This window comes from Petaurus breviceps, unplaced genomic scaffold (genome assembly GCF_028583685.1).
Source record: "Petaurus breviceps papuanus isolate PSGF00001 unplaced genomic scaffold, PetGlider_PUasm1.0 185, whole genome shotgun sequence".
In the NCBI taxonomy this organism is placed as follows: domain Eukaryota; kingdom Metazoa; phylum Chordata; class Mammalia; order Diprotodontia; family Petauridae; genus Petaurus; species Petaurus breviceps.
Window position 1 is genome coordinate 41,089,966 of NW_027185797.1, and position 14,661 is coordinate 41,104,626.

The 14,661-nt window shown below is 41.5% G+C and overlaps 2 protein-coding genes across 5 annotated transcripts in view; both read left to right on the plus strand.

The window, feature by feature from the left end:
- LOC138161962 (zinc finger protein 665-like) overlaps nucleotides 1-14,661 on the plus strand; it is a 244,912-nt gene that overhangs the window by 145,023 nt on the left and 85,228 nt on the right. The gene's annotated exons all lie outside the window — the stretch shown is intronic.
- LOC138161415 (zinc finger protein ZFP2-like) overlaps nucleotides 1-14,661 on the plus strand; it is a 21,912-nt gene that overhangs the window by 7,205 nt on the left and 46 nt on the right. The window contains exon 4 of the mRNA XM_069088237.1: nucleotides 13,657-14,661. This exon is cut by the window's right edge and continues 46 nt beyond it. Coding sequence (XP_068944338.1) covers nucleotides 13,826-14,661 — 836 coding nt within the window. The 5' untranslated portion in view covers nucleotides 13,657-13,825. The remainder of the gene's footprint in view (nucleotides 1-13,656) is intronic.

Consider the following 14,661-nt stretch of genomic DNA (forward strand, 5'->3'; position numbering starts at 1 on the left):
AGAGAGAGAGAGAGAGAGAGAGAGAGAGAGAGAGAGAGAGAGAGAGCAATGTGCTCTAGGAGGGCAGAAGTGGACAGACCCACAGAAGAGGGAGGACTTACTATTTCCTTGGTGAAGGGCTGTCGACTCCAGGGCAGGATGCCTCTAAGCCAGGGCTACATTTAGGGTTCCTGTCACTCCATCCTCACCCAGAGGACCAGAGGGGACATCCTGTGTCTTCCCTCTACCATCCCCAACCTCCCCCGTGAGCTCCTGCTCCAAAATTTCTCTTGTGACCAAGTTAGCCAACGGGGACCTCGAAAACTTCTAAACTTTTAATGGCCCCCAAGGGTTTAATTAGATTGCTGCCTCTGAACTTTCTGGAAGGAGAACTTGCTCCATCCCTGAGCTTGGGGATGGGAAGGAGATGGGTTGTTTTGATCTCCTCTATGTGCTCAGGTACAGTTCTCATGTCCATTCAACAGGCATACACTCCATGTCCATTCAGCAGGCAGCGTGACTTTCCCGCTGTGTTTGAAGTCCTCTGCACTTGGAAGGAAGGTTTCCATTAAAATCTCTTTGTTTCTGTTTCATTTATAATTTCATTGTTCCCAACCACCTGGACTAAGGAGAAATTCCTTCAGGAAGTCAGCCTACTTTTGGAACGTTAGTCACTTGGCTGTAGAAGAAATATAAACCTAGTATTCACAAGCAAGGCTCTGCATGGTTTTCCCTGTTCTTTATAAAGGTTGAAATTTTTGTCTTTTTCAAAAATTACTTTGAGGTCTATACCTTAGCCCCGAATTCCTGGTTGTGAGGTTTACATCAGTTATTGCCTTTTAGTATCTTGACAGCCCCACTCAGTGACCGTTCCTTAGTCACAATTCCACAGCCACAACCTCCTGTGACTCATGAGTTCCAGCCACCCCCATACCCCTGTCATCAGTTTGCTTTTCTCTCTAATTTTCCAACTTAATTTTTCTTATTTACCTTGCCTTCTCTCGCCAACAACCTTCTTCTTATCCTTACTCCTTTGAATTTGTAATTAATCTTTTAAAATTCTTTTTAACTTCTTTCCTTGACCTTGGTCCTGCTCTTCTTCTCCTTGGTGGTCTTGAAAGAGAGACTGAAGGACCAGTTGTCAACCATATCTCCAACTTGAGACAATTTGTGACCTGGCCTAGACCTCACTACCTAGTCCATGGCCCTCCTGGGTGGGCCCTGGATCAGAGTCCAGACATTTCAGGGGGTGTAATGAATGGACCAGGACTGAGCTTCTCCATGAGGAGCAGGATCCTGGATTATATTAGGAAGCAAGCCAGAAGGTTCTGCCACAGTGATACCCAAAGACAAGAAGATGATGCATATGTCTTGTCAGTGTGACTTAAGACAAATCATTACACCAACCTGGGGCTTGTTTTTTGTGTGTATAAAAAATGTTTGGGTTGGAATCAGTGACTTCTCAGGTCCTTTCCTTATGTAAATCCATGAGGAGCTGATCTGAGAGCCATCCTGCCTGGGCCCTAGGCAGTCCTAGATCCTTAGATTTGGTGGATGGCTGGTGTCTTTCAGAGAAGGAAACTGCCTTGCCTAAGATCACGGGAGCCCAGACAGAGCTGGTATGCCTAGGAACAGAGACTTAGAAGCAGCTTTGGGACTCCTGCTGTGCCCTCATTCTGCGGGAGGCTGAGCCCTGGAGAGGGTCAGGAGCACTGCCAGCATCATCCACATCTCCTAACCCAGGTCCATAACTCATCACACTGTGTCACAATTCATAGTGATGAATCAAGCAGGAGAAGCCTGAGCCCTGTGGGTGAAAGGTCACAGACTCTCAGAGGGAGAGGGGAAGGAAAGAAGCATTTATTAGGCCCCAACTGTGTATCAGGTGCTGAGCTGTACACTTTTTCCACGTGTGACCTAATTTCATCCTCAAAGTCCTAGGGGTGGGTGCTGTTACCCTCATTTTACAGTTGAGGAAACTGAAGCAGACAGGTAAAGTGACTGGCACATAGTAAGCACTATAGATTTGCATGTGGTCTGTTCTATTAAATTGTAAGTTCCTTGAGGACAGGGACTGTCTTTTGCCTTCTTTTACATTTGCCAACACTTGTCATAGTCCCTGGCACACAGTAGGCACTTACTAAATGCTTATTTACTGACTGATAAATGTTACCTTCATTATTTTTATTACTACACCTACTCCTGTGACTATTAGTACTAATACTCAGGGTCATATAGCTAGTAATATCTACAGTTGAAAGAACCTTATCGGTAAGAAGTTGGAAGGGAGAGGAGGAGAGACCAAAATTGGCTTCTGTGTTCATATTCAAATCTCTCATATCATAAAACAATGAAACTTTCACTTGACCCCACCACCATCTAAGGTTTCACTTCACACTTTCCCTTTAACACTCACATTCCTATTAAAAACTTCACTTTCTTCTCACTCCACAGAATAAGGCTCCCATGCCCACCTCTCAACTAAAACCACTTTCTTTTTGGCCACCAAAATTTTTGTTTCAAAATCCAGAAACATTATATTAGGATTCTCTGTAGCCTGGGATGCTCCAGACCGCTGTCTCCCCCTGCATTGCTTCCTGCCTAGACTTTAACACCACTGGACCTTCCTTCTCAAGTCTCCTTTGTTGGGTCATCATCTGAATCTTACCTGTTGACTGTTCATGTGTCCCAAGGCCCTGTCCATGACCCTTTTGTCTTCTCACTATATTTACTTTTGGACCTCATCAGCTGTCCTGGGATCAGTTATCTCCTCTTTGCAGATAACTGCTAATTCAATATTCTACATTATCCAGCCCCAGTCTATTCTGGCTTGGGTTTTACATCAGCAGTAACAGTGGGATGTATGGAACTGGTCTTCTCTCAGTGGGCTTCACTAACCCCACATATCCTAGACAAAGCTCATGAATTTTTCCCTATTAAAACCAACTCTTCTCCTAACTTCTCTTTCTATAAGGAATTGATCACCTACTTAATAAGAATTAATCAGCTGTTGTTGAATAAAGCAAGGAGATATTAATAGTTAAAATTCATAAGAACTTTACTATGTGCCAGGCACTCTGCTAAGTGCTGGGGATACAAAAAGAAATAAAAGACAGTCCCTGATTTCAAAGAATGTCCTAATGGGGAGACAGCCTGTGAACAAATATATATGAATCAAACCATATACAGGATACGTCAGAAATAATTTTTAAAAATTCCAACACTTTATCTTTTCCCAGTTACATGTACATTTTAACATTATTTTTTCAAATTTTGAGTTCCAAATTCTCTCCCTCCTTCCTCGCCCCCCTATTGAGAAGACAAGTGCTTTGACATTGGTTATACACGTGTAGTCATGCAAAATATATTGACATGTAAGTAATGCTGTGAAAGAAAACACAGACAAAAAAACCCAAGAAAAATAAAGAAAAAGTATCTTGGATCTGCGTTCAGGCTCCACCAGTTCTTTCTCTGAAGATGGACAACACCTTTCATCATAAGTTCTTCAGAATTGTCTTGAATCATTATATTGCTGAGAATAGCTAAGTTACTTGCAATAGATTGTCATACATATTGTTGTTACTGTGTACAGTGTTCTCCTGGTTCTGCTCATTTCACTTTGCATCAGTTCATGTAAGGCTTTCCAACATTTTCTGAGAGCATTTTGCTCATCATTTCTTATAGCATAATAGTATTCCATCACAATCATGTGTAACAGCTTGTTCAGCCATTCCTCAATTGATGGGCATCCCCTCAATTTCTGATTCTTTGCTAGCAGAAAAGAGCTGCCATAAATGTTTTTGTACATGTGGGTCCTTTTTTTTTTTAAATCATTTTTGAATGCAGACCTAGTAGTGGTATTGCTGGGTCAAAAGGTATGTATGGTTTTATAGCACTTTGGGCATAGTTCCAAATTGCTCTAAAGAATGGTTGAGGAGTGGCTAGGTGTCGCAGTGAATAGAGCACTGGCCCTGGAGTCAGGAGGACCTGAGTTCAAATTTGGCCTCAGACATTTAACATTTACTAGCCCTATGACCTTGGGCAAGTCACTTAACCCCTGTTGGCCTGCCTTCATCTCTCCAAAAAGAAAAAAAAAAGAATGGCTGAATCAGTATACACTTCACCAACAATGCATTAGGGTTTTAATTTTCCTGAATCATCTCCAACATTTGTCATTTTCCTTTTCTGTCATATTAGCAAATCTGATAAGTGTGTAGTGTTAGCTCAGAGATGTTTTGATTTGAATTTACATAATCAATAGTGTAAATCAGAAGTAATTAAAAGAGGGAAGTCACTAGAGTTCAGAGGGGTTGAGGAAGGCTTCCTATAGAAGGTGGGATTTTAGTTGGAACATAAAGGAAGCAAGGAGGTCAGTAGTAGGAGTAGATGATGGAGAGTTTGTCAGTGAGATGCCAGTGACAGGAAAGAAAGGGAGATGAGGTAGCTTTCATACCTCCCAGGTACCTTTTTGCTTCCTCCTTGTCAACCCCTCCCTAGATTTTTTTGCTCCTTTTTGTCAGTAGTCTTCTCCCTTTAGAGTGTTAACTCCTCCAAGAATAGGACTCTCTTTTTATTTGTTTCATTAAATATTTCTCAGTTAGGTGTAAAATTGTTTTTAGCAATCATTTTTTTAAAATTGAGTTCCAAATTCTCTCATTCTTGCCTCCTCCCTTCTTTAGAATGCAAGCACTTTGATTTTTGGTTATACATGTGAGGTTATGCAAACGAAACATTTCCATATAACTTTGTTGTTCAGCCATTTGGTCACATCCAATGTATCATGAACTCATGGACATATATTTTAGCATTTTAATATTGTCCATGGGGTTTTCTTGGCAAAAATTCTGGATCACTTTTTCTCAGAACTCTCCACTGCGACCTATCTGTCTTGAGTAACTGCCCCACATTGCTAATAGTTTCATTGAGATACTAAAGCCCCTCTGCTACCACAAGGCAAAAATCCATGAGGGGAGTTATGTATTAACTGTTGTAAAAGAAAACAGAATGAAATATAAAAAATAAAGTTTTATTATATGTTATTATATATTTATATAATCTTATATAATTTTTATAATTATATATTTATTATATATTATTATATAATTATATATATTATTATATAAATAAAATGCAGTCTGCATTTGGAGTTCATCATTTCTGTCTCTGGAGGCAGAGGTAGCATTTTTTGCTCTGGGTTCTTGTCATGATCAGAGTAACTAAGTCTTTCACAGATGATCATCCTTATAATGTTGCTATTACTGTATACAATGTTCTTCTGGTCCTGCTCACTTCACTTTGCATCAGTTCATGTAAATTTTCCCAGGTTTTCTGAGAGCATCCTGCTCATCATTTCTTATAGCACAATAGTATTCAATCCCAATCACAGTTTGTTTAGCTATTCCCTAACTAATGGTCATATTCTTCATTTCCAATTCTTTGCCACCACAAGAAGAGCTGCTATATTTTCGTACAAATAGGTTCTTTTCCCCTTTGCTTTGATTTCTTTGGGATAGATCCAGTAGTGGTATTACTGGGTCAAAGGAAATATGCAGTTTTATTGCCCTTTGGGCTATATTCTACAGAATGGTTAGACTAGTTTACAATTCCACCTACAGTGCACCAGTGTCCCTGCTTTTCCATTTTCTTTTTCTGTCATGTTAGCCAATCTGATAGTTGTGAGGTTGTATCTCAGAGTGGTTTTAATTTGCATTTCTCTTAGTGGTGATTTAGAGCAATATTTTTTTCATGCGGCTATTAATAGCTTTGATTTCTTCTGAAAACTGCCTATTTTTGACCATTTATCAACTGGGGAATGGCTCTTATTATTATAAATTTGGCTCTGTTCCCTATATATTTGAGAAATGAAACCCTTATTAAAGAAACTTGCTACACATTTCCCCCTTGTTTTCCTTCTAATTATGGTTGCATTACTTTGTGTAAAAGCTTTTTAATTTCATGTAACCAAATAATCTGTTTTACTTCCTATAATCCTCTGTGTCTCTTTTTTGGTTATAATGTCTTTGCAGGGACTGTTTTTAATCTGTATCCCCAGTCCTAGGCTTTTAATAAATGCTTTTGTCTCAGTTGGAGCTGTCCTAAAGTGCCTATAGCCACAGCCTTAAGAAGGAAGGGTTCAAACTAAACTAGAAGAGGACACTTGGAGGATATTGTGGATGAGACTCTTCTCTGCAGAGGAGTTGGAGTGGATGTTTTGGAGTGCCCATGTAGTTCTGGGGGCTGTTGGCTGTGCTCAGAGGACAGCTGTTTTCTCTACTAGAGGGGAAGTAGAGGAGTCTAGAAGGAAACCTCTTCTCTTCTCCCAGTGTGCCACTTCACCTGGAGAGCTCATCGGTTCCCGTGTTTTCAGTTATTCTCTGTTCAGGTGACTGCTCTCAGATGTGTCCAACTCTGATCTCTGCCCTAGTCTTCAGTCTCTTATCACCTACTATCTATTTGACATCTTGACCTGTGTCCTTGCTAGCCCCTGCCCCACAGGGCAGCACCGGCTACACAGTCTGCTGTCTGCTACAGATACACCCCCTCAGTATGGGATGGAGGGGTATCCAACATGTACATATATATTCTTTTTCTGTAACCTCCTGAGCTCCATGGCCCAGAGAGAGCACAGAGCAGTCTGGGGGTAAAGATGTATAAGGACCTGGCTGGGCAGAAAGCTGGGAAAACAGGTTTCTTATAAAAGATGCTCCAGTTGCTACAAAGTAAAAAAACATCAGTACTTTATGGAGGGGGGGGTCACCCTAAGGCACGAGAAATGAGGGCTTCTTTATCAGCTAACATCTGTGAAACTCCAGCTGCTCTCCTCCTTTGGGTAAAGAGCAGCAGTTAGTTCTGAGAACTAGTCAGAGTCCTCTGAAGTTTCTTTTGTGATAGTAAAGTCATTGCAGGTAGGAGTGAGGGGCAGGAGTACTGAAGGTGCCTTTCAGGCCTCGGCATTTCCAAGAGCTCGGCCTACAGCCGGGGTGTCTTCTGCTCAGACTTCCCACCACTCCCCAATTCAGTAAGTGGCCTAGCCCTTCATCCGACACTGTCACTTTGGGCCTAAGCTGTTGTGGTAGCTCAGGCTGGTTTGCTGGCTTCCAGTCTCTCCCTTTTCCTGTCCATCTTCTCCTCACTTGACATGTGATCATGTCATGTGGGGCATGGGGATGGCAAAAATCCCCTACCCAAGAAAAATTAAAAGTCAGAGCTATCTTGAGGAAGGAGCAGGAAGTTTTATTCTCTTCCCCGGAGGGAAGAGGAGGTCCCCTTCATAGCGGGGAGCGGGAAGAGGAGGCCTGTTACAAAAGACAGAACAAGAATTTGTACCCTAATGCTGGCAAGCCCCTCCCCCCAGCTGTCCCTTCTCCCATTGGCTGGGAGGTGAGACAGGAAACCAGGGTGCTGTTCATGTCCTTTTTGGCAAACGCCAGTGTGAAGAAGGGAGGGGCTAAAGTCGCCTAATGCTGATAAGGGTGTGGCAGACAAGGGTGGAGGTCAAAGACTCCTGAAGAGGCCTAATGTTCAAGGGGCAGTAGTAAAGAAGGGGGGAAGAAGGAGGAAGCTGAAATGCCAAAACTCATGGGCTGAGAAGCTTCACCTTTTCCATTCAGTGTCACCCTCCTCTTCACTTAGCCCCAGTGGTTGCCTGTCACCTCGAGACTTAGGTATTGACTTACAAAGCCCTTCACAACCTTCCAGCCTTTTGACACCAGACTGTTTCCTACCCTCTGTGATTCAGTGACATAAGCTCCATCCTCTTCCTCACACAATACTCTCCATCATGCATTTTTACTATTTATCTCTCAGGCCTGGAATTCTCTCCCTCCTCTTTTCCAACTCCTGCTCTCCTGGGCTTCCCAAGTCCCAGTTGAAATCCTGTCTTCTGAAAGAAGTCTTTCCCAATCACCCTGAATACTAGGGGTCAGCAGCACAATTCAAAACTTGAGCTCCCCAATTTCTGATCCTTATCTAATTTTATAGGACTTGGTCTGAGATCTGCTATGCATCTCTATTCTAGAAATTCCAGGGCTTTTTAATATCACCAATAAGGGTGAACTCAAATAGTTAACAATCAGTTGTGTGAGTTATAAGGCCCTCCCAGAAGTCCTAGGGTATCAGATCCTTCCTCACTTAATGTGTGAGATGAAAAAGTTCGGAGTCTGAGTCTGAGATCAGAAAAGGTCTTTATTCTTTCACATGAGAAATGGCACTGCCCCTGTCACTCAAATGGCATCTGTCAGGGAGTACAAAATGTGGAAGCTCATGGGCTTCTCTTGTCCTGATCCTGTCCTGCCTCACCATTGTCTGGTGAGGCAAGCTCACAGTCTTTCTAATTGGTGCAAAGCAGTTTCAATCCTTCATTATGTATTTCCTTTCACCATATTTGGAAGTGCCCAATCAGAAGTAGACTAGTATGGTTTTCTTTCAAATCACCTCATTCCCAGGAAATCATGAGTTACTTGTGAGACTGAACTCATTACAAAGTATGGAGAAGAGATAGGAATGTGACAGGGAGTTAAAAGAAATGAGGAAACTTCCCTGTGAGTCGTCTCTCACACTTCTTTAACCCCACCCCCAGACTTGTGTGTCCTCTCCATACCGGGCTCAGTTTTTCTGCATTTGTGAGCCACCCCTTTTGTTTTGTTTTTGTAAGTAGCATTTTATTTTTTCCAATTACATGTAAAGATAGTTTTCAGCATTCATCTTTTCTAAGATTTTTGAGTTCCAGATTTTTCTCCCTCCCTAAAAGAGCCAGCAATCTGATATAGGTTATACATGTGCAATCATGTTAAACATTTCCACATTAGTCGTGTTGTGAAAGAAGAAACAGAACAAAATGGAAAAACTATGAAAAACAACAACCAAAAAAAAGTGACGATAGTGTGTTTTGATCTGCCTTTAGACTCCACAATTCTTTCTCTGGATGTGGACAGCATTCTCCATCAAGAGTTTTTTGGAATTTTCTCAGATCATTGTATTGCTGAGAAGAGCTTAGCAGACCATAGTAGATCATTATACAGTGTGCTGTTACTGTGTGAACCACCTCTTTTGAAAGAAAGTTCCCTCTGTGCTTGAGAACCTGAATGCCTGGGGAGGAACTTGAGCCATGAACTGGACAGGTTTACATTTAAAATCATATGGTAACTGAGTCTTCCCAGGCTACAGCCTGGAGGATTTCTGAGACTTCATTTGTCTGAGAAAACCAAGATCCCAGACATTGATGATGAGTAACCTTTGGGGACACTTTTGTTATTATTATTGTTTCCTCTGCCTTGAGTTCTAGTTTGAGGCTGGGCTAGGTATTGACTGAGGTCAGGAGCCTGGCTAAGCTGTTCTCTGGAGCACTGAGCTTAGCACACAGAAGGTGCTTCAATTCAGTACTTAATCTTGCTTGTGAAATTGACTGAAAGAATTTGGAAACCAGAAGGCTTGGAGCACAAATTGAATAAAAGAGGGAGAGGCCAGAGGGTCCCCCTCCCCAACAGGGGGACATGAACTCACCTATTCTCACTGGAAATTAGTATCCTGAGATTTCTCTTGAAGACTCTCTCCCTGCTTCCTTTTTCCATTCCACAGGCCCTTTTATAGACCAGCTGCTTTTAGGTTCCCATGTCTTGTCCAGATTCATCCTCTAGAGATAATATCCAATACTGGGGAGTTGGAGAAGCCTTTGAAGGGAGGAACTTCCACAAGGGAAGGTACCAAAGGTTTCCTTTCAGAACCTTCAACACCAAAATGAGAAAGTCATTGTGTGTCTTTCAGAACTGTCTATCTGGACTTGGTTCTGTTCCTTTCTGTACTTAAGAAGCTTCAATGTCTCTGCTGTATTTCCCTTGGGGCTTTTCTTCTGTACCTAAAGTAATGCCTCAGGTTCTTTGGCTGTATTTCTGCCTGGATTTCCTTCTGTTCCATTCTATAGGAAAAAAAAATCTTCAATTCCTTTGACTATATTTTTATCTGGAAATTCTTCAGGTCTCTTCTGCATGAAAAGAATCCTTCAATATCTACAGCTATGTTTTTCTGTCTACAAAAAATGCCTCAGTTTACCTGGCTGCGTTTCTCCCTGGATCTCAACATCCTTCCTTTACCCATTCTATATACATACATACATACATATATACATGTATGTATATGTTCATAAAATTGCCTTAGTTCCATGGGTGTGTTTTTGTCTTGATGTACTTCTGTACATTAAAAAATGCCTCTATTTCTATGGCTGTGTTTTTTTGGACTTAATTCTCTTCACTTCTTTTATTAAAAGAATGCCAGTGGGGCAGCTAGGTGGTGCAGTGAGTAAGAGCACCGGCGCCAGAGTCGGGAGGACCCAGGATCGGTTCCAGCCTCAGATACTTAACACCCACACAAAAAAAACTGGCCGTGTAACCTTGAGCAAGTTACTTAACCCCAATTGCTTTAAAAAAAAAAGTGCCAGTTTCTACTTGATTGTTTCTATCTGGACTTAACTTTTGTTCCTTTCTATAAAACATACCTCAATTTTGATGACTGTGTACCTATCTGAACTTCCTTTTGTTTCTTTCTGTACCTAAAAAATATGCTTAATTATCTATGGCTGTGTTTGTCTCTGGACTTCCTCCTGTTCATTTTTTGTATCAAAAAAATGCCTCAGTGTGTTCTATGTGTTTCTTTCTGGACTTCTTTCTGTTGTTTTTTGCACTTAAGGTTTCAATCACCACACCACATACACACACACACACACACACACTTTTTTTGTTTATTTGTATGTGTGTATGTTTTACCACTTTTCTGATAGTGACTTGAATAAAGGCATACATGGTATGCTAAATGAACTTGCAGTTGACACAAAGTTGGGAATATGGCTAACACTGACTGACATTTATGACCCAAAAGATCAGCACATGTTAGAGAATTGGGTGGAATTCCACAGGACATAAAACAGCAAGCATTCCTCCCACTGTGTGGGGGTGCAGGCTTCTAGGAATCAACAGTGTGACATAAAGAGGCAGAAAAGCTGACCATCTCAGAGAAGGTCCCAGCTCCCAGGCACCTGGAAGAGATCAAGCCCATGGCCTCTGCCCTCAACAGAGCTCATCTGGGCATTGTGTGTAGTTCTGGGCTCAGTGCCTGCAAGGACAGGATAAGCTGCAGGATCCAGAAGAGGGCAGCCACTGTGCTAAGCAGCCTTGACTCCTCCTGGGAGCATTCAAAGATTCAAGGGTAGGAGGAAATAAGAGTTGCCTTCACTATGGGAAGGACCGTCAGGTGGACAGTTTCTATTTGTTGCTTGGTTGTAGGAGACAGAGCGAGGAGCGATGCTTGGAAGTAGCAAAGGGGCAAATAGAGGGTTGTTTCAAGAAAGCTTTCCTAAAGTTGTTCCTGGTCTAGAAAGGGAAGGGGCTTCCCCTTAAAGTATTCATCCGGAGGCTAGATGGTGACTCCTTGGATGTGGGATGATGTCCCTTCCACACCTCAATTTTTGTGATTCTCTGGGCTTTTGGAATCCTCTACATATTGTCTGGGCTTGGTCTTTCCTCACTCTCCAAAGTTAGCAATGGTCTCTTAATTGACAGCACTAGTGACAGATTTCTCAGTCCTCATTCTGGACCTCTCTGTAGTATTTGCGGTGATGGACTTTACTCTCAGGGCCCATAGGCTCTCTGTTCAGGGTTTCTGTGACACCATTCTCCTTTGATTTCCATCTAATCTGGCTCACCATCCTTCCAGTATAACAGCTGGGTGACCCTGGCCCTGGAGTCAGTAAGACCTGAGTTCAAATCCAGTCTTAGACATTTATCAGTTGTGTGATCCTGTGTAAGTTACTAAACCTCTGTCTGCCCCAGGTTCCTTAACTGTAAATGGAGAACATAATAGAACCTACCTCCCTGGGTTGTTGTGAGATCAAATGAGATAATGTCAGTAAAGGCCTACTCAGCAGAGTATCTGGCACGTAGTGGGTGCTTAATCAATGCTTGTTCATTATTCCTTTCCCTCCCCCTTCTTTACTGAACTGTCCCCTGGTGGGTCATCGCCACTTAATGGGAGCATCTCTCAGAGCCCTGCCCCGGGTTTTCCTCTGTTCTCTCTACACAACCTCCATGGGTGCCCCAGTATGTAATCTGATCACTGAAGAAATCTCTTGGCTCTTTGCTAATCCAGTATCCTGCTCTATCCTTGAGCAGGCAAGTTACTGGAATGTCTCTTCAGGAAGAGCTAATGCCACAAGAAGCCTTTGGACAGAATGACTATGATAAATATCCTGTACTATATTTCTCCTGGGCTCCTACCTCTGTATTTCTCTCTTTGGAACCCTTTAGTCCATAAATGGATTATGGGTGGGTGGTATGGAAAGTAGCTGTAGGTTAGAGGAGAAAACAAGTTTAGATAGGTGTTTCATGTAAAATGGGATGGGTAACAATGACCACTCTACTCTCGAGTCTTAGGGACAAAGTCCTTTGTATCCAGAAGTGCCAAATAAACATTATCTATTGTGACCCTGAGCAAGGCCCTGAAGCTCTAAACCTTGTAAATTAGAGTTGTCTTTCTTGATTCCAGGGTTGTTACCATGGTCAAATGAAGGAAAATGCTTGGCAAAACATAAAGCCCAATAAATATTTCAGATATTAGTGAGAAAGGGAGGTAGGGGGAAAGTGCTTTGTATTTTAAGCACAAGTCTGCCATGACAGAAACAATTTTAAATATAGTGTCATTCTACGTCAGAGCAACTTCTAGCTAACAGAGCACTGGTTGTGAGATCAATCCAAACTGGCATGGTCTACCTCATCCTACCCCCATACCCTCAGAGATGTCCCTTCGCTCAAGAATGTCTGTAGTAACATTTAATCTTGGGGCAGGGAAAGTCATGTTAAAATACATTTTGGGGTTGACATGCCAAAACAATAGTCATTACTCTGTTTCTCCCTTGAATGATAGATTCATAAAGCATTTAGTAATTTTGAGGCACTGAGACAATAAACATAAGCAAAAAGAAAGCATTCCTTGTTTTCAAGAAGCTTACATTCTCATGAGAAATGTCAACATATAAAAAATGGTGCTGGAATGTAGAGAAAGGATTACCCAGATGGAAGCAAGGTGACAGAGATCACTTCCTCAAATGGAGATTACACAAAGGAAGTAAGAGGAAGAGGTGGGGGTGTCTTAGTAATGGGGGTACATGGCTACTGTGAGAAGACAACTGGGGAAGGGATGGAGAAGGAAACCTGGGAATCTTGAGCTGAGCTCATGTTTGAAGGGACCAATTCCCTTGATTGTTCTGGACCTCCTCCATATCCAAGATGACCATTTCCCTCTGATCAATACCTAGATTCCCTTTTGAATGGAGATTTGAGCTGTGCTTCTAGGTGAGTCTTAGCACAGTCCATTAAAGGGATGAAGAGTGCAATGATTTTTAAAGACATAAGAGAATACCTTTGTTCAAGGATTGGTTTTCAACCTTAACCTATTTTAAGTAAGGCTTGTGATCCTTTATTTCTACATATTTTCAAATAGAGAAAAGTCTGGAAAGGATTACTAGACTAGGAAAAATATTATTTCTAGATAAATTTAAAAAGTTCAAAAATTATTCCATAATGGGCCATCTTTCTCTGTGCACCATTTTCAGTGATGTTACTTTATCCAGAGTTTCCTTTCTCAAAGCTGAGAGAAATGGGAACATTTGTACAATATATTACTGTTTTTCAGATTTGGAGCCTAGGATAAAGAGCACAGAGGAATCTTCAAAAGAGACCATTCCAGGAGAAGAATCATCATAAAGAGTGAAAATTGTGAAAGAAAATTGAAAGCAGGACTGGTCAGTGCTACTCTACTTCTGAGGACTGTGGGGAAAGTAAGAGCCAGGAAGAGTCAGGAAATGAAGAAGGAGAAGAATGTGAGAAAAGTCACCAAACACCAGAAGATTCAGAATGGGGACAAAATAAATGAACTTAAGGAGCAAGGCAAGGCTTACAATGAATCTTCACAAATTTCTGAAAATCAAAAGAACCATGCCACTAAGAAGGCTTATAAATGTAATGAATGTGGGTTAACATTTACTCATAACTCAAGATTTATTCAACATCAGAGGATTCATACTGGAGAGAAGCCTTATACATGTAAGGAATGTGGGAAAGTCTTCAATAAAAATTCAACCCTTATTAATCATCAGAGAATTCATACTGGGGAGAAGCCTTATAAATGTAAAGAATGTGGGAAAGCCTTCACTCAAAATTCAATCCTTATCAAACACCAGAGAATCCACACTGGAGAGAAGCCTTACAAGTGTGATGAATGTGGGAAAGCCTTCATTGAGAGTTCTGCCCTTATTGTACATCAGATGACTCATACTGGAGAGAAGCCTTATACATGCAATGAGTGTGGGAAAGCCTTCAGTCAGATGTCGAACTTTAAAGTACATCAAAAGATTCATGATGGAGAGAAGCCTTATAAATGTAACAAATGTGAGAAAGTCTTTGGTCAGAGCTCAACCCTTTTCAAACACCAGAGAATTCATACTGGAGAAAAACCTTACAAATGTAATGAGTGTGGGAAAGCCTTTAGTCGAAGGTCAAACCTGAAGGTACATCAGAAGATTCATACTGGAGAGAAGCCTTATAAATGTAATCAGTGTGAGAAAGCCTTCACTCTAAGTTCATCTCTTCTTAATCACCAGAGAATTCATACTGGAGAGAAACCTTATAGATGTGACAA